Below are 18,956 nucleotides of genomic sequence, written 5' to 3'. Positions count from 1 at the left end.
AACTTTTCCCTAATTTGTTGAAAACTATAAACCCACATATCAAAGAGGTTTAGCAAAGCCCAAGCACAAGAAACATGAAGAAATAGACACCGATAAGTGTAATAATCACACTACTCAAAATCAGTGACAAAGAGAAAATCTTAAAAGTATCCAAGAAAAAGCCAAAGATAAGAACAACGTACAATATCTTATCAAAAACAACACAATCAAGAAGACAGTGGAGCAACATCTTTAAACAAACAAAACACTTTGAACTTAGAATTCTGTACCCACAAAAATACCTTTAAAAGTGAAGGCAGAATAAGAATATTTTCAGACATAGAAAACTGGGAGAATTCTTCACCAGCAGATCTACACTAGAAGTGTTGAAGGAAGTCCTTCAGGCGGAAGGAAAATGATACTATGTGGAAACCTATTTGAACTTTTGCATAGTGATCTTCTGTCTACCAGTCAAAAGTTCAATTTTGGCAATAACCACCATGCTTTATAAAGCAGCATTTGTGCAATTGTTGGTAAATACAGGGAACTGAGCAATTTCATTTAGCCTAGATTCAGAGCCAGCAATGGTTCAGGCCCCATGTGCTTGAATCTCATGGGCATAATTTGCCTGTCCAGCACCATTTTGCATTTTACCCTTTAGAAAGATGAGAGGAAAATGGAAAATTTAAAGTGCTGATATTAGTAATGGAATGCATAGCTTTCATAAACCTTCTGCAACAGAGTCAAAGAAGGACAACATCATAAGTGTAAGAAAGGTCAGTTGATTATGTTCAATCATAAAGGACAAAGTTAATATGTCAAAAATATTGGAAATACAGTATCAAAGATGATGTGTAAAAGAGAGGGTAATTATTATCTTGAGTTGCAGAGAAATAAATTCTATAACCTCCCTGCCCCCCAACCTCCCGCTTAGGCACTGAAGTCTGTTGTTAGACTGGCATGATTTGACTTTGTACATATATTTGCAGTAACACATTGTGTAGAAAAGTATTTAGAGGCCCATAGTACTTCCCTTTGGAACACAGCATGTCTTTTCTCTTCTGTTTCCCTATTCTGTCTTCACAGGAAATTGGTACTGGGAGACTGAGCAATTAGTTAACTATCAGGCAAGCATGTGGTCAAAAATGATGGTTTGTGGCCAAAAAGACTTCTGTAAAAATTCAAGAATTCTTTGGACATAAAATAAACAGTGTTCATAACCATTAACTGCAGCATTTTACTCTTGCAATAATAAACTTTCATGCATATTTCCACTGACCATTAAAATTTCAACCTAAAAACATAGATGTGTTTCAATATATAAAACACTTAAAGACATTGTCTCAATACATAAAACACATAAAGAGAGAAATGATGACTATTCTTTTTTTTCCCTCACAAGCAAGTTGTTGATATGAATGCAGTTTTTTTTTTTAATGGAGGTACTGGGGATTGAACCCCAGGACCCTGTGCATACTAAGTATGTGCTCTACCACTGAGGTATACCCCATCCCCCAAATGATGACTCTTTAGATATTAACAATAATGCTGAGTACCATATGCCTCATTTGTATAACTGATTTTGTTAGATGCATTAAATATTAATTCATGTAACAAATGCTTATTTATTTATTTTCTTATGAATATCTATTAAACATCAAAAAAATTCAAGAATTTTACTGAAAAAGGCCAGTGCCTTCTGAAGTACCAGAATTCAAGAAAATTTCAAACTTTAATACAATTTGATTTTCTTTGATTCTCAGTCTTCTCCCCTTTTCCAATTACCTGTGGTTTCTGAAGTCTCTGCTCATAGTCTAGTTTCTGGAAAAACTGTGACTTCTGCAGTTTATTTAGCCCAATCCCTTTCTTTAGCTCCACAGGAACCTGGTTCGGTCTCATGGTGTGGAGCACATTATAGCTTGGTTTGCTCTGATAGTCAATGTCGAACTGTTTCAGGATGAACTCTTCATCAATGTTTGGGCTTCCCTGGAAGAATATCAAGGGCATGAGTCAGGGATAAGTGGCAAAATGCTCCTTGTTGCCTTCTTTAATCTAAGAGAAGTATTTGACCATGGCTGGAGGAGAGGTAGTTTAGAGGAGAGGTGGAAAATGCTCAGTCACCATTCATTGGAGGCAAGAAGTATTTGGAGTCTGGAGAGCTTTGTCGGTGCATTAAGAGACAGCACAGGGCCTGCAAGAAGCTGTGAGTCCTGAGGGAAATAATGGTGCTGAGGAAAATTTAGTCTGTTCTATCAAAAGCAAACTTCTCCAACACTGTATAGCAGTGACATCTCTAGAGGTATTTTCCAGAAATGTCTAGAAATGTTAGTGTTTGTTCTGCCTACAGCCCCTTATAAGGGAAGATGCCACTAAGGAGAGTTACTCATTTTTCCCTGGGTTTCTCCCATGTATACTTGTTAATAAACTTCTGCTTGTTTTCTTCTTGTTATTCTGTCTTCTGTTATAGGGACCACAGAGAGAACTTAAAAGAGTAGAAGGGAAATTATGTTTTCCTCCTCTACAAACTAAACACAATCCTGCTTTGGAATATATAAGTCAGGGAACACAGAGAATTAGGCCATTAGCAACTGAAGCTGATGTTGGGGTGAAGCTTATAGAGCAGGGTCATGAAATAGAGTCAAGAGTATAAACTAGGCTGATACAATAAGGAGCAGAAGTAGAGCAAGCAGAATCAATGAGGAAGAAAATTAACAGCATGGAATGACAGTATTAAGCTAGTACTATAGAGAAAATACTGCAGGGTGATGTGATAGGGGCCGAGTTAGAATGACAGATGAAGATGGGACCTTGGTCATAAGAGATTGAAAACAAAGCTGGTCGCCAGAGCAGCTAAACTATTATCCTAGGGTTCCTTAAATTTCCTGCCTCAAAAGAGGAACAGTCTCTAGCAGTAGGAATGAGAGAAGTAGGAAGACTGGGAATCAGGCAGTCCAGTCCAGCCAGATTGTAGACGGGCAGTGGTAGGACGAGCATCATCTACCTTGTCCAGCATCCCTTCTCCATCATCCTCTGGGGAGCCTCCCTCCCCTACTCTCAGTCAATCTGTTGCAGATGGGCTTGACACGCCCACCTCTTAGCCTCAGGTTAGACATGTGACCTGGACTAGCCAATGAGCATATTCCATCTCCTTACTCATAGTGGATAATTCAGGCACAGGTGTGACCAAGGTTAGTCTGGTGAGAGTAAGACCTGGACTTCTCCCTGTGGGAAAAAGGATTGCTCTTTTCCCACCTCAGGTTGCTGCCTGGTGGAATATAAGCTTGGAAAATTTTGTGGATACTTTTTGAATCTCTTAGGGAAAGACTACAGGAAAGTGTAGTCAGATAGAGGAGAGCAGCCAAGTGATAGGGTGAGCACCTAAAAACATTTTAGCACTCAGATCCAACTATACCTGGAGCTCCTAATACCTCTGGATAGTTCTCTTTTCTCCCTTCATTCAGTCTGAATTATATTTGAGTCACTGATCAATGAAGTAGTCCTAAATAATACGTTGACTAAAACTGACTAATGCATTCAAAAAGTGAGGGAGAGGCATTGAAAATTCTAGAAGATCTTAAATCCAGGAAAAAGCATCAGGAATCTAGACTTCTACAAGGACTCAGGAACAGGAATAGGTAACTTAAAAAGTTCTTGGAAAGAGGGCAAGAAAAGAACTTGATAACTGAGTCATAAGTCTCTTCATGTGAGATACTTTTTGTAAAGGCTGTAGTCAAGCACAGATGCCCAAGTCCTTATCGATAAATATAAGAGAAAAATGAGTTAAAGAAGGAGTGAAAGACAGAGAGAAACGAAGGTCCAGACACTGAAATGAAAAATTAAACTATGAAACAGTGGGGTGGGAGAAATGGAGAGATGGCACCTGAAGGGTACATATTCCCACTTATAAGATGAATAAGTTCTGGGAATCTAATGTCCAGTATAATGACTATAGTTAATAATACTGTATTATATACTTGAAAGATGCTAAGAGAGTAAATCTTCAGTGTTCCCAACACACACACACACACACACACACACACACACACACACACACACACAAAGGTAATTATGTGAGGTGATGGATTTGTTAACTAACCTTTTTGTGGTAATCATTTTGCAATATGTACATGTATCAAATCATCACACTATATACCTTAAACTTACACAATGTTACTTGTCAATTAGATCTCAATAAAGCTAGGAGAGGAAAAGAGAGACACTTAAAAAATACATGAAACAACAGCAATGTGACATATGAGCAATAAACATTCAAACACTGGCTGCAAGCTTCGAACTTTGCAGAAATTTCATCTAAAAAAAATTCTATTTTAAATGATGGGAAAGTCAAAATATTCCTTTATGACTTTTTGACTTAGCTTATATTCAAACACTGTTTTTAACAAAAGCAATTTTAATCTTGACTTTAAAAAGTAGATTGTAAGTATTACTACTAACTTACAAAAGTAGTAGCCCAGTTGCAGAAATCACTAACTCCTTTGCGCACATTTTCGTGGAGAAGTGGACCATCTTTGTGGAGCAAATCTGTTTCACTTGGCTTCTTTTCTTCATAAAGCCATTGGCCTGAATGTGACATAGGAGCCTTCTTGGGACTAAAAATAATGAGATCATCAAAGAATTACAATATAAGACACTATGAATCCAAGTGGATTATAAATAGCGTCTTGGAGAAAGGAGATCATAATGCAAGTATTTCTAACAGTCTCTTGCAAGCTCATCCAAGTTATTTAATTTTTCAAAGATCATATTCTCATTATCAATATCATAAGGACAAGTATAGGGAGAAGGTATAGCTCAGTGGTAGAGCACATGCTTAGCATCCACAAGGTCCTGGGTTCAATCCCTGGTACCTCCATTAAAAAAAAAAGACAATTATATCAAAATTATTTAGAACAATTAAAACCTATACAGCTCTTTATCATGGTAAGTTGATTTTTTTAAAACTTATGAGTACCATTTACTAATATGCCAGGTAAAAACCCAAATTACAGCTCTTGGAATCTGCTGAAACCTTAGACAATCTTGACAAATAGACATGCTTGACTTCTTTCTCCCTCAGCCCTAGAATCCATCCCATGAATAAATCTGGTAGATTTTTAACTCTCCTCTGAACTGTTGCAAAAGGCTCCTTGCTGGTGTCTCTGCATCTTCTCTTAAGGCCCTGACAGCCCATCCCTAATCCATTCTCTACACTGTGACCCAAAATGTTATTTCAAAATGTAAATCTGGTCTTCTCAAATGCCACTACGCTTCATCCTGGATTAAGCCTCTTCAATAGCTTCTCTTCAAAAATTGAGGTAAAATTCACATACCATAATATTTACCATTTCAGAGTATACAATGCAGTGGCTTTCATACATTTACAGAGTTGTGCAACCATCACCACTGCCTAATTCTGGAACATCTTCATCACCAACAAAAAAGCCCCATTACCAGTAACAGTCACTTATCATCCCCCACATTCTCTCTTCTCCTGAAAACCACTAACCTACTTTCTGTTTCTAAGGATTTGCCTATTCTGGACATTTTGTCTGAATGGAACCATATAATATATGATCTTCTGTATTTGGCTTCTTTCACTTAGCATAACAGTTTCAAGTTTCACACATACTGTAGCATGTGTCAGTAGTGTATTCCTTTTTATGGCTGAATAATATTCCATTGTGTGGCTAGACTGCATTTTGTTTATCTATCATCAGTTGATGGACATTGGAGTGTTGCCACTTTTCGGCTATTGTAAATAATGCTGCTATGGACATTCAGATATAAATTCTTGTGTTCAATAGCTTCTTGTTACTCCTCTAGGTAACTAACTCCAAGTAACTCCTCCAAGATCTAAGTCTTAGTTTTCAAGGCTCTTCATCACCTGTTCCTTGCCTGTCTTTCCAGATGCTTCTGGAACTTCCACTCTTCCTTACTCTCTGAGTTCCAGCTGTAGTGGCCCTCTCTCAGTTCCATGAATTTATCACGCTCCCATCCAGCCACAGGGCCTCTGCCCATGTACATGTTCCATCTGACTGCAGCGCCTTCTCCAATCCCTCATCGCCCTTATGTTGCCCACATACCTTCCTTCCTCAGGGAGGCATTCACACAGCCTGTCCCCAGAGCACACACATTACACAGAGCACGCAGTGCCTTTTATTCATAACACCCATATATTAACTCATCCATCCATCGATTCAAACATTTATTAGGCAATAACTGTGTATCAGGGACTATTCTAGGCATTAGGAGTCAGCTGTGAATAAAATTAAGACCCTGCCCTCATAGAGCTTACAACTGAGTGGGGAGAAACAGATAGGAAAGAGGTACACAAATAAATACTAGGTGACTATAAGTGATATAAAGAAAAATAAAATGGGGCAGGAAGGATATAGAGTGATGACAGGAGGCTTTTTATTTATACAGAAAACACCTGTCTACTAAAGTGATATTTGAGCAGAGACCCAAAAGAAGAAAGGGAACAAACCATGCTGATATCAAACAACAGATACTGGGAAGACAAGAACAGCGCATGCATAGGCCCTGAGGTAGGTGCCAAGTGTGTACAAGAAACACAAAGAAGCCAGTGTGACTGAAGAGGAGTGTGACTGATAGAGTAGTAGAGAATGAGGCTTGAGATGTAACAGGAACCTGATCATAAGGGACTTCAGAGGAAAGTATAAGGACTTTGGATTTTACTCCAAGTAAGCAATTGGAAAGTTTGACATAGGACTGACACTATCTGACTTAAATGTTTTACAGAATCACTTTAGCTACTGTGCAACACACAGATTGAAGTAGGGGGTGAAGGCTGGGTGGAGGCCATGAGACCAGTCAGTAAACTATTCCAATAGTGCAGGCAAGAGATGATAGAATCTTGGAATAGACTGACAGTAGTAGAACAGGTGAAATTCTACATCTATTTCAAAGGTAAAGCCATTAGGATTTGTTGGCAGGTCGCAACTATTGTTTCAAAAGCCACAGAATGAGGTACCACCTCACACCAGTCAGAATGGCCATCATTCAAAAGTCCGCAAATGATAAATGTTGGAGAGGGTGTGGAGAACAGGGAACCCTCCTACACTGTTGGTGGGAATGTAGTTTGGTACAACCATTATGGAAAACAGTATGGAGATTCCTTTAAAAACTAAAAATAGACTTACTATATGATCCAGCAATCCCAGTCCTGGGCATATATCTGGAGAAATCTCTAACTGGAAAAGATACATGCACCCCAATATTCAAAGCAGCACTATTTGCAATAGCCAAGACATGGAAACAACCCAAATGTACATCGATAGATGAATAGATAAAGAAGTATATGTATGTACACACACACACACACACACACACACACAATGGAATACTACTTAGCCATAAAAAGAATGAAATAATGCCACTTGCTGCAACATGGATGGACCTGGAGACTGTCATTCTAAGTGAAGAAAGTCAGAAAGAGAAAGAAAAATACCTTATGATATCACTTATATGTGGAATCTAAAAAAGGACACAAATTAACTTATTTACAAAACAGAAAAAGACTCACAGACATAGAAAACAAACTTATGGTTACCAGGTGGGAAAGGATAAATTGAGAGCTTGAGATTTGCAGATACTAACTACTCTATATAAAATAGATACACAACAAGTTTCTTCTGTATAGCACAGGGAACTACATTCAATATCTTGTAGTAACCTATAATGAAAAAGAATATGAAAAGGAATATGTATATATGTGCATGACTGAAACACTATGCTGTACACCAGAAATTGACACAACATAGTAAATTGACTATACTTCAATTTAAAAATAATTTTTTTTAAGCCAGGGAAAAATGGAGTTACTATTTACTGATCTGGAGAAGACAGAGTAGGTTTGGGGAAGAAATCAAGAATTCAGTTTGGACTTGTCGAGTCTGAGATGCCAATTCAAGGGCAAATGTTAAACATCCGTACATAGATGGACTGAATGAGGTCACTTAGGTGTGTGTAAACATGCAGAAAAGAAGATGTCAGAGACTGATGCGCTCCGAGGTTAAATGGAAGGTGAGGGAGGACCAGCAAAAGAAAACTAGGGAGAGGGCCATGAAGCAGGAGGAGAACCAAGAAAGAGGATGCTCCGGAGGCCAAGTGAAAAAGTGTTTCAAGAAAGAAGACATCACCAACTGTGTCCACTGCTACTGATACATCAAATGGTGATCACTGAGAACTGATTAGGTAGCACAGAGGTCAGTGGTGATCTTGACCAAGGGGAGATCCAGTGGAGTGCTGATTGCTGTGAGTTCAGGGAAAGAATGAAAAGAGGAAGTGAGTGCACATACCTCTTTCAAGGAGCTTTGCTCTGAAGTGAAGAAAAGACTGAATAGTCAAAGACAGTTTGTTTTTTTTTAAGATGGGAGATATTACCTCATATCAATGAGAGGCTGATAATAGCTCCCAAAGAGATCATGTGCTGATCCTTGGAACCTGTAAATGTTACTTTATTTGGAAAAAGAGTCTTTATAGGTATGATCACATTAAGGAGCTTCTGATGGGGATATCCTGGACTATCAGTGTGGGACCTAAATGCCATCGCAGTGTCCTTATGAGAGAGAGGCAGAGGAAGAATGACAGGCACACCAAGGAGAAGGTGATGACAGAGCAGGGAGAGACTTGAAGATGCTTCCCTTGAAGATGGGAGTGATACGGCCACACGCCAAGTAATGCCAGCAGCCACCAGGAGCTGGAGGAGGCCAGGAACACATTCTCCCCTAAAGCCTCTGGAGGGGAACATGGCCCTGCCAATACTTTATTTCTGCACAGTATTGCTGATTTCAGATTTCAGGCCTCCAGAACTGTACGATAATAAATTTATGTGGTTTAAGCCATTCAGTTTGTGTTACTTTGTACAGGAGCCATAGGAACCTAAGAAGACAACTGATAGAAAAACTCACCGTTATATAATTATACATTGATTTTTGTGGTACAATCATTTATTAATACATTAATTTTGTTCATTTCTTCTATACGTTTACCTTCTTTCTCTTTACGTAGATGACCGTTAGTTTGAAATTTCTTGCCCTGGAGATTTTTGCTAGATTGACTTCACTGCCTAAGTGAAGGGCAGATCCTATATTGTATAGAAACTCCAGGTCATTGAAGTAATTATGTAGGTGTTGTGGATGGGATGGGAAGAGAGGGGTAGGGTATAGAGTGCAGCAAAACCAGCAAGGATTGAGGGAAAAAAAAGAGTCCCAAAGACCAGAAAGAAGTTAAATATCATTCCCGTAATTACTGGAGGCCTATCCCACTTTCTTACGCTAAAATAATGACCATGATTGAATGTTTGCTGTTCAGAGGGATGAGGGCTTCAGGTAAGCTATAAATAGAAATAAAAGAAAAGTACTATTTTACAAACATATGGCTTTGTGAACAAAGACTCATACCCCTGGTATTTCATGCTTTCTTCCACACCAGTCTATGATCGGCACGAGGACAGGGGTCCTAACCTGTTTATCACTGTGTCCTCAGAACATAGCATTATCCATGACCCACAGTAGGTGCTTAGAAAGTACTGTTGGTCTTTTCACATAGAGAGAACTAGCTAATGGTTCCCTGAGGGTCAAGAATTCAAAGATGCACACAGGACCACACTGACTCACACTGTTGGAGTCTCCAAGGGGACTCCCTACTTATAACACTCCTTCCTCTTCCCCACCCATGTTCTGAGCACTGAAAAATAATACAAAGAGCAAAGACAAAAGCCAAAATGTTACCTTTATTACTAGCAGCAGCCATGTTGGAGTACTTGGGCTCAGGTCCAAGAGGACTTGCTAACAGAAACCCAGAAATAGGCAGACTGTCCTACCCAGGTCCCAGAGGGGTGGACCAGGGTGGAGCGCTCCTCAAGAGGGAAGGAGCAGAGGAGAATTTGTGCTTCTCTGGGCCATCTTGCTTCCTAGTAGAAGGGCACTGAGATGGGTGTGCCCAGTTGTTCTCCCCAGATTTACCAGGGGTACACTGAGGGGCCAGAACAGTGCGGTTCCTGCCACCTTGGGTCTTGCCCTAACCAACACGTATGATTTAATCAGTGGATTCTCTCTCCGTCCACCTCCATGTAGGTAACTCGTGTGGCTAGCAAATTTCTGATAAGTGGTCCGGGTGCTGAGGATGGGCTGGTCTCCAGTTCACCCACACTCTTCAGTGCCCATGTGTGATGTCATTAATTTCAAAAGTCAAATGCATAGCTCAAATCTGTTTGTATTGAGTATACTTATCATTGCCCTTACATTTTAAATTAAATGTGAATGGGGGAAACAAGAGTATGGTACAAAAGGGTTCTTTCAATGAAAATTAAGCTTGGTTCTTTGGAAAGGTTCAATGAAGGTGGCATTACTGATGTAGTTTATGCAAAAAAATGATGACTGGGAACTCCAAGCAGCAGACCCACACTGCAAAAAAAGGATTTATAGTAAAAGACCAGCAAGTAAATGTACAGTTTTGTTTCAGGGTAAAATAAAAACGTGTCAAGTACTTAAGTATCATCTTCCATAATTCCCTCTATTAATTTTTTTTTTTGGTTATTCAACTGACTGCTGACTCCAATCATGCTAAATAGGCTTCTGCCACAGATAATTCAAAATGCCCCTGGAGGTCAATCAATCGGGTTTCCTGAAGTTTTTCTCTTTTCTCAACAGTTCTAGAGTCACGTGGACACAGTATTTTTGCTCCATTGTCAGATAATTCATATCCATTTCTGAAATAAACTCTATTCAGGGTGGGACCAAGGCTCTTTCCCTCCTCCTTGAGAACTTAGTCAATTTGCTCCTCTTAGTTATATTAAAGATTCTTAATTATTCCTAAAATAGTCTAAAGATGAGAAGCTCTGAGATGGTAAATGTAGTCACTGACTTACATTGGTTCAACTTAATGATTTTTCGACTTCACAATGCTGCAAAAGCAACATTCATCCAACAGAAAATGTACTTCGAATTCTGAATCTGGATCTTTTCCCAGGCTAGCAATACGCAGTAATGGTACTCCTTCCTGATGCTGGGCAGATGCAGCGAACTGCGTTTCCAGGTCAGCCACGTGATCATGAGGGGAAACAGCCAACATACTTCCAACCATTCTGGACCCTCACAACGGTCCCGTTTCTCACCTTCAGTCCAGTATTCAATAAATTACATGAGATATTCAACACTTTATTATACAGTAGGCTTCATGTTAGATGACTGTGCCCAACTGTAGGCTAATGTAAGTGTTCTGAGCATGTTTAAGGTTTGCCAGGCTAAGCTATGTGGTTTGGTAGGTGTATTAAGTGCATTTTCGACTTAGGATATTTTCCATTTACCATGGCTTTATCAGGATATAACCCACTGTAAGTCAAGGAAGATCTCTACTAGAATGTCTCATCAGAGGACAGGAATGAGTGAGAGGTTACAAACGATACTTACAGTCCCAGGGTAGAACGTTTTTTAAAAAGTTTTGTAGGTTCCTTCACTCTTTTCGTGATGCCCTGACAATAAGCCCAGGTGTCCTCCAGCTTCCGTTCAGGATCCAGCACGTCCAGCACCTTTAATAGGAGCTGCAAACAGAAAACAGCATTGGAGGGGAGAAGGATGTGTTGAAAATGGGGTCCCTTGATTCTAACACAGAACAGGTCTACTCGCTCCTTTGCTTCTCCTTTCCAGTTGGTCAAAGCCATTCAACAATTTCAGTGCAAGTACCATGCTGATTGCTGCTGGTAAACGTCCATCACTTAGACATCGGCTGTGCAGCCGTTTACTGAAGTTCCATCTCCTCTCGATGGAACACTGCCTCTGGGCCCACTTGACCCCAGCTGAGGAAGGTGCCTCAAGAGGATTTCTGAGTCTTGACTGCCCGCCATCCATTCTTCCTCTTACGAGTAACAGTATCTAGATTTTTCTTTGGAGAATCTCCTCTCCTTCCACTCTCAGCCCTTATGGTCTGAAGTGGCCTGACTGCTCCACAGGTCAGTCCACAGGTTGGCCAAGCCAGTCAGGCCCACAGTGACTGGCTTAGGAATAGGTACAAGACCTAAGTGATACCCAGGGAAATTGGGTTATGGAATTTTGCTGGAATCATGAAAAAAGAGGTGTTGTTTTTCTGGGTGAAATTTGCATCTACAGCTGCTGTTGGCATCATAGCACCACAAGAAGAGATCCTGCTTCAGAAGGAAGCCAACACGTCTATTTGAGGGGGTCAGACGTGGGCATAAGAGCCACAATCCCACGTGCCCTCTAAGGATGTGTGCTAACAATCCCTTTGTCACGGACTCAGAAGCTCTGGCCTGAATGAGGCAGTGAAGGAACGCCCCAGGGGGCAAATCATTGACTAGAAATTCCAGTTGTCCTTTCTATAGGCTTCCCTGACACTGATCATTCATTCATTCATTCATTCATTCATTCATTATCCATAAATATTTACTGAGTGTCTACCATATGCCAGGTTTTGGTGGCACACAGTGAAAGACACAGTTAAATCCCTGCCCTGGAAAGGCCCTGCCCTTATAGAACTTTTATTCTAGCGAGGAGCCCAGTGCTGGCAACGGCTGTGATGGAAATAGATCGTGGTAAGGGATAGAGGACGAAGGGAGAAGGGAAGTGTTGTTTTATACAGGCTTCTCCAATTAGGAAATATTTGAGGAAAGAGCTGAAGGCAGTGATGGTGAGCCAGGCAGAATTCTGGGGGAAAGTGCTCCAGACATAGGAACTGAGACCTGAACTGGGCAAGCTTGTTCACGTCCGCAGAGCAGCCAGGAGGCCAGAGTGGCTGCCCCAGGGTGAGCGACGGCAGAGGAGTGGGCAGTGAGGTTGGTGAGGCAGCAAAGCAGGGGCTGGGTAGAGTGCAGGACATGCAGGGCATTTCAGACCACGGCACGGACTTCACTCGGAGTGAGAAGCTTTGAGCAGAGGAGTTGACCTTCCCAACAACTGTCACGCTCGCTGACATGGAACTGACTGTGGAGGTGGGGCCGGGGGAGGGTAGAAGGCACCATTAGTTCCCTGCCCAATATCCATTCTGTCCCCTTTACTTAAGTTGAACAAAATTTTGTTTAGATTTTGTTCAGTGCTGCAATGCCCAACCAGGAAACTCCATTTTCTAGACTCCCTAGGAGCTGGGAGTAGTCCGCTGAATGAGATGTTTTCTGGGAAAGCTATTCTTTGCCTAATTAAAAGACAGCATCAGCCGGCTTTAACCTTTGCCCCTTCCCCTTCTTGTTTGAAAAAGAGACCAAAACACCCCCAGATGCCTGCAGGTGTGGAAGCCATTTTGAGCTATAAGGACAAGAGACACATGCTAAGGATATTGGAACTGAAAGTTAAAAAATGCCTGGGACGTTGGTGACATAATGGAGCTGCTGCTGCCCAGCCCTAGTCTTGACAGTTTGGTGAATTTCCTGGTAACATTTCAGGTGCTCATGTGCCTTCTGCCCATCAGTTAATAATTTCTATGGACACCTCCTAAGACCAGGCTAAAGTGACAGAAGCAAGACTGAACAATTCCTAAGCAAACCAGTCGAACTTCAGGGGTTAAGAAGTCAAACGTGTCAGGTTTGCTGGGACTTTATGAGTCGGACAGCATCACAGGAAGCACAGGGAGCCACGGGTGTGTTGCTGCCATTTGTATTTCCTGGGGGCAGAGAGAGGAAGGCTGCTCCAAACCCCAGGAGAACCCTCACCCCCAGGAGACATTCATCATCCTCTCCATCCTATAAATATGATCCCCCAGGAGGGAACTCCCCAGGCATCTAAGGAGCAATGTTCTCCAGGCCCCACTGAAGCCTGCCCACAACCCTGGGACAGGTCACCTCTGCAGGCATGTCTTCTTCCAGATCTGGGTAGAGAGCCAAGGGGTGTGGGGTCAGCTGGGCCTCCACGTCCACCAGGAATGCCTTCCGTGCCTGCTGGGCTGGCGAGAGCTTGGAACACAGGGCTGCTTCCCTGGGCAGCATGTTGTGCCTCCTCTTTGGGGTAGGTCGGGGAGCTCTGTGGTAAATCTGGGGCAGAAAGCCCTCCGCCAGGCCCCGGGTGATCGGACCTTCGCAAGGCGGGCAGCCTTTCCTGAAGTCATCCAGCCCCGTTCTCACAAACCTCCACCGCCGGCTGTTCAGGGAGGTGGGACACTTCAGCCCGCTCTTGTGCTTCGTGAAGCTCTTAGAAGGCAGATTCTCTTTGTACCTGAAAGGAAACATGCCCTGAGGTATGGACCACAAGGGTCAGGAGGGAGGAGATTGTGAGGAGGCTGGCCTTCACCTGTTTTGAGGAGGAGAGGTGGGGGAAGAGGGTCATGAGGAGAAGGCTGATTCATGGCACATTATAACTAGTCTCCTATTTTATTTCTTTGTTGTGTTAGCTTCAGGTGTACAGTAAAGTGATTGAGTTATATAAATACATAGGTATATTCTCTTTCAGATTCTTTTCCTTTATAGGTTATTATAAGATACTGAATATAGTTCCCTGTGTTATAAAGTAGGACCCTGTTCTTTACCTATTTTATATACAGTAGTGTGTATATGTTAAAATTTATCCCTCTCTCCTTTCCCTTTTGGTAACCATAGTTTTCTATGTCTGTGAATCTATTTCTGGTTTGTGAATATGTTCATTTGTGTCATTTTTTTAAGATTCCAGATGTAAGTGATATCATATGCTATTTCTTTCTCTGGCTTACTTCACTTAGAATCACAATCTCCAGATCCATCCATGTTGCTGCAAATGGCATTATTTCATTCTTTTTTATGGCTGAGTAGCATTCCATTATATATGTACATACCATATTTTCTTTATCCAGTCATAGACAGTTAGGTTGCTTCCATGTCTTGGCTACTGTAAATACTGCTGCTATGAACATGCTATGAACATTGGGGTGCATGTATCTTTTCAAAGTAGAGTTTTCTCTGACGTGTATTCTTAATTTATGTAAATGGCACTACTCTGTTACTTGTTTACCAAGCATGATATTATAAAGGCCCATCTGTGTCACTATGTGTAAATCTAATCCATTATTACCAACTGCTATCTCCACCGTCCATCTGTCCATTCTCTTTGTGAAGGATACTCACAAGCTGGGGCCCCTCCTAGGATGCTTTCTTATCTTTTAAAGGGACACAGTGCAGTGGGAAGAAGCTGGTTCCCGGTGACAACTCAACCTAACTAACTGAATGACCTTCACACGTCATTTAACCTCTGTGGGCCTCAGTTTCTCCTCTAAACTCAGGGTGGGTCATAGGGTGCATACTAGCTGTTTGTGGGCTGCATCAGGCCCACAAGCCTGTTGTTTTGTCCCCTTTGTGTTTTAAGAAGAATCGTAATAGTTAATATGTATTGAGAACTTTCTAACAGGCACCATTCTAAGTGTTTTACATATATTAACTTATTTAAATCTCAAAACAATCTGACAAAGTAGGTACCGGTATTATCCCCATTTACAGATAAGAAAATGGAGGCACAAAGAAGCTCAAAAACAAAGCAAACACTTGTCAAAGTTCTGACAGCTAAGAAATGGGAGAGCTGGGATTCTAATGCAGGTAGTGTGATTCTGGAGAATGGTGTTTAACCACTACACTAGAGTTTCTGACATATAAAAAAGTTCACATAAATAGTCTGGAACGAAAATCAGGAACTCTGGGAACACTGAGTCTACCTTTCTATGGAGCCACAATTGGTATCATGACTGCCATCTTTAGACAAGTCCTGTCCTCTCTTAGTCACAGTCTCCACCACTCCCTATTGCCTGCTTCATCATTTCTTTACTCATCAGGCCCCTGATTGCACTGAATAGTTAGCATTAAGACAAGATGGAAGAGGTAGATGGGCATATAGGAAAGAAAATGAGAGCAGTTCCTAGATAATCTAATATATCCAGCCATTGCCAAGGTCAGGACTTGGAAACTGAGCAGCTTAATGGCAGGTCACTCATTGTCCTAATACATCACACTGCCCTAGTCAGATATTACTATAGTGTTGGTGTCTTTCCTTGAAGTCTCTTCCACTTCCAGGCCCCTTTCATCTATAATGACTCATTACACCAAATCTGCGCCTTGTTGTTTTCATCCTTAGAGGCACAAAACATTTTTAAGAGATTCGAGCTTGATCCCTATTCTTTTCTTGTGAGTCCTAGAAACTTCTTGCTTGCTGTGCATACACATGTGTGTTTTAAGGGCTTAATCCATCTCTACTGTGAAGATCTGGATGAAAGGACACAAAAACATGAATTTACAAAAAGTTGCTCTTTGCAATTAACAAATCACTCTTAAGTAGCTAAGTGGTAGGGATGTTGAAATTCCATCTAACCTTGAGATTTGATGACCCACTCAGCATGACCTATTAGCAAGTTACCCTCCACAGTATTAAATACTTTTACAAAGTCTGTTTTCCACACATTTACAACTAATTCAAACATCCAAGCACTTCATAAAATCAAATCTGATAACCAATAGTTTTACTTAAGCAGAGTCATACAATGCAAAATGGGGACAGTATGGCAGGTAACTCAAGCCTCATAGAATGTTAGATTTGGTAGAAACACTGAAAGAAATCTAGTCCACCTTCCTCACTTTGCAGTGAGAAAACTGAGTTCCAAAGAAGTGAATAAACCAATAGTCTGGCTGGAGGGCTTCCCATTACCCCACTTTGCCTCTCACAGCTGATAAACTTACCTCTCTGCATTCTGTTAAGTTCATGAAAAATTTTGCTTGACCTAGAAAATAAAACTCAAACATATTTTCTAAACATTGACTATTTTCACAGTCACTATATGATACATCAATATTGCCATCTTTAAGAACAGCAAAAGAGTACTGGGCATTTATCCTGAACAAATGCAAACTTATGTTCACCCAAAAACCTGTACACAAATGTTAATAGTAGCATTATGTGTAATAAACTAGAAACAACCTGAATGTCCTTCAACAGATGAATAGATAAACAAACTGTGGTACATCCATACCATGAAATACTACTCAGCTGTAAAAATGAACTATTGATGCACACAATGTCTTGGATGTCTCTCAAGGGCTTTATGCTGAATGAAAAAGAGCCTATCTCAAAAAGTTTTATACTGTATTACTCTATTTATCTAACATTCTCAAAAGAACAAAATTACAGAAATGGAGAACAAATTAGTGGTTGCCAAGTGTTGTGGGGAGGAAAATGAGTGATGGTGAGGTGTAGCATGAAGTGGTTCCCTTGTGGTGAGGAAACAGTTTTATATCTCGATCTTATACATATGACAGTATTTTACAGAACTATGTGCGCACACATGCACACACACACACACACACACACAAGTACAAGTAAAAACTGGTGAAATTCAAGTAAAATCTATAGTCTTCCATATGTGCCAGGAAATCTGCTTTGGTAGTGTGCTATCCTTATGCAAGAAGGTACCGCTGGAAGCAACTGGAGGAAAGGTACATGGGACCTCTGCACTATTTCTGCACTTTCTTGTGAATCTATACTTATTTCAAAACAAAAAGTTTGAAAATGGGGTGGGGAGGTTTTCAAAGAGTTCACAATTGCTAACATGTATATGTGCATGTGCATATATGTGGCAGTAACTGCTTTACATGTGCTGTGCTGGTTAAGGTTCATAACAATCCTATAAAGCTGATTTCTTTTATTGTCCACATTTTACAGTTAAGAAAACTGAGCCCAGAAAGAGCAACTAACTTGCCTAGAGTCACCAGGCAAACAAGAGGTGAACTGGCCATCAACTCCTGCCTTTCTGATCTAGACTTTGGAATCTGAACCACCATATCGTGCTCCCTCCAAGAGAGCCGGATTCCATTCTCATAAACAGCTCAAGGAATCAGCAAAGACAAAAAGCCTCGAATTCTTTCCCTGTGGCGCTGCCACTAACCATTCAGAACGGCAGCAGACCACCCCAGTACTCAGGCACTCCCTAGACACGGGCTCGACTCGGCCACAGTCACCAACTAGGTGGCCAAAGGCTTCAAGCGCAGCAGACCCCTCACACTGGATGGAGGATCCCGCTGTCTAACCGAAGAAGGCTGGGTCGCCGGCTAAACCAGCCTCCGCAGAAGACTCTGACCATCACTTTCCCATCCGGAATAGGTATGTTAATCTACATCCCCTGGCGGGGGGTGGGGGTGGGGTGGGGGGGTGTTGTGAGGATAACAGAAAAAAATTGTCCTTGGCAGGGAGGAGGGTCGCGAGCTGGTTATTTTATATTATGATCATTTAAGTGCGGGGGACCCGGAGGAGGAAAGGCCGCCAGGCCCTGCATGACCACCCCTCAGCCCCCAACCCCCGCGAGCACAAGGTGCTGGCGCCCCCACGCGGCACGGGCAGGATGCACCTTCCCCCGGGCGCGCGCTTACCTGGCCCTGCAGTCCACCGCCACCGGCACCCGGGCCCGCAGCGCGGGCGGGAATAGCCGCCCGCGGTCAGCCATGGTGCCCCGGCTGCCCACCCGGTCCCCGGTGGTGCGTGTTCCCCGCCCTCTGGTCGCTAGGAGACGGCGGAGCTGTGCTCTGCCCAGACTCGCCTGGAGCGCGGAGCAGCCCAGGCGCCCCGCCTGCGCAATCTGGCTGATCGCGGAGAACTCGCGGCCCTGGGGCGCCCGTGCGCCCCGCAACCGCGGCGCACCCTAGCCTTCTAACCAGCGCCCGGGGAGTGGACCGTGGTAGGGGAAGCGCGAAGGATAAGGTTCTTCGTTTAATTCTGTTTTAATCTGTTGGAAAGTCTTGTTCATTGTTTTCTCTGCTCACTACTGTTTCAAAAAATGTGTTGTTGAAGGAAAGAAAGGATGAAAGCCGCTGGAGAGAGAACAAGAGAAAGAGTGGAAGGGGAGGGAGAGGAATAGCCTGATTTCTAATGTTGGGAAGGCCTTTTAGTCCGGATTTTTTTTCTGGAAATCCTGGCACTCGGTGAGCCTCACCGCCTCTGTAAATCGAGCGCTGCTTAGTGGTGTCTTGCTCGTCACCAGCTGCTTTCCAGAGTCCCTTCCAGCCC

The 18,956-nt window shown here is 42.1% G+C and overlaps 1 protein-coding gene across 2 annotated transcripts in view; it reads right to left on the bottom strand.

Moving 5' to 3' along the window:
• FAM47E (family with sequence similarity 47 member E) overlaps window positions 1–18,622 on the bottom strand; it is a 28,817-nt gene extending 10,195 nt beyond the window's left edge. The window contains exons 1-5 of one of the 2 annotated variants that reach the window (XM_072941748.1): window positions 18,323–18,622; window positions 13,793–14,162; window positions 11,415–11,545; window positions 4,439–4,589; window positions 1,765–1,965 (exon numbers count right to left, since the gene is read on the bottom strand). In XM_072941748.1, the coding sequence (XP_072797849.1) occupies window positions 1,765–1,965; window positions 4,439–4,589; window positions 11,415–11,545; window positions 13,793–14,162; window positions 18,323–18,396 (927 nt within the window). In that variant the 5' untranslated portion in view covers window positions 18,397–18,622. The remainder of the gene's footprint in view (window positions 1–1,764; window positions 1,966–4,438; window positions 4,590–11,414; window positions 11,546–13,792; window positions 14,163–18,322) is intronic. The other variant, XM_072941750.1, reaches the window with a different exon arrangement.
• Window positions 18,623–18,956: the final 334 nt, after the last annotated feature.

Source organism: Vicugna pacos, chromosome 2, assembly GCF_048564905.1.
Source record: "Vicugna pacos chromosome 2, VicPac4, whole genome shotgun sequence".
NCBI lineage: Eukaryota > Metazoa > Chordata > Mammalia > Artiodactyla > Camelidae > Vicugna > Vicugna pacos.
This window is presented reverse-complemented; position numbering and strand designations above follow the sequence as displayed.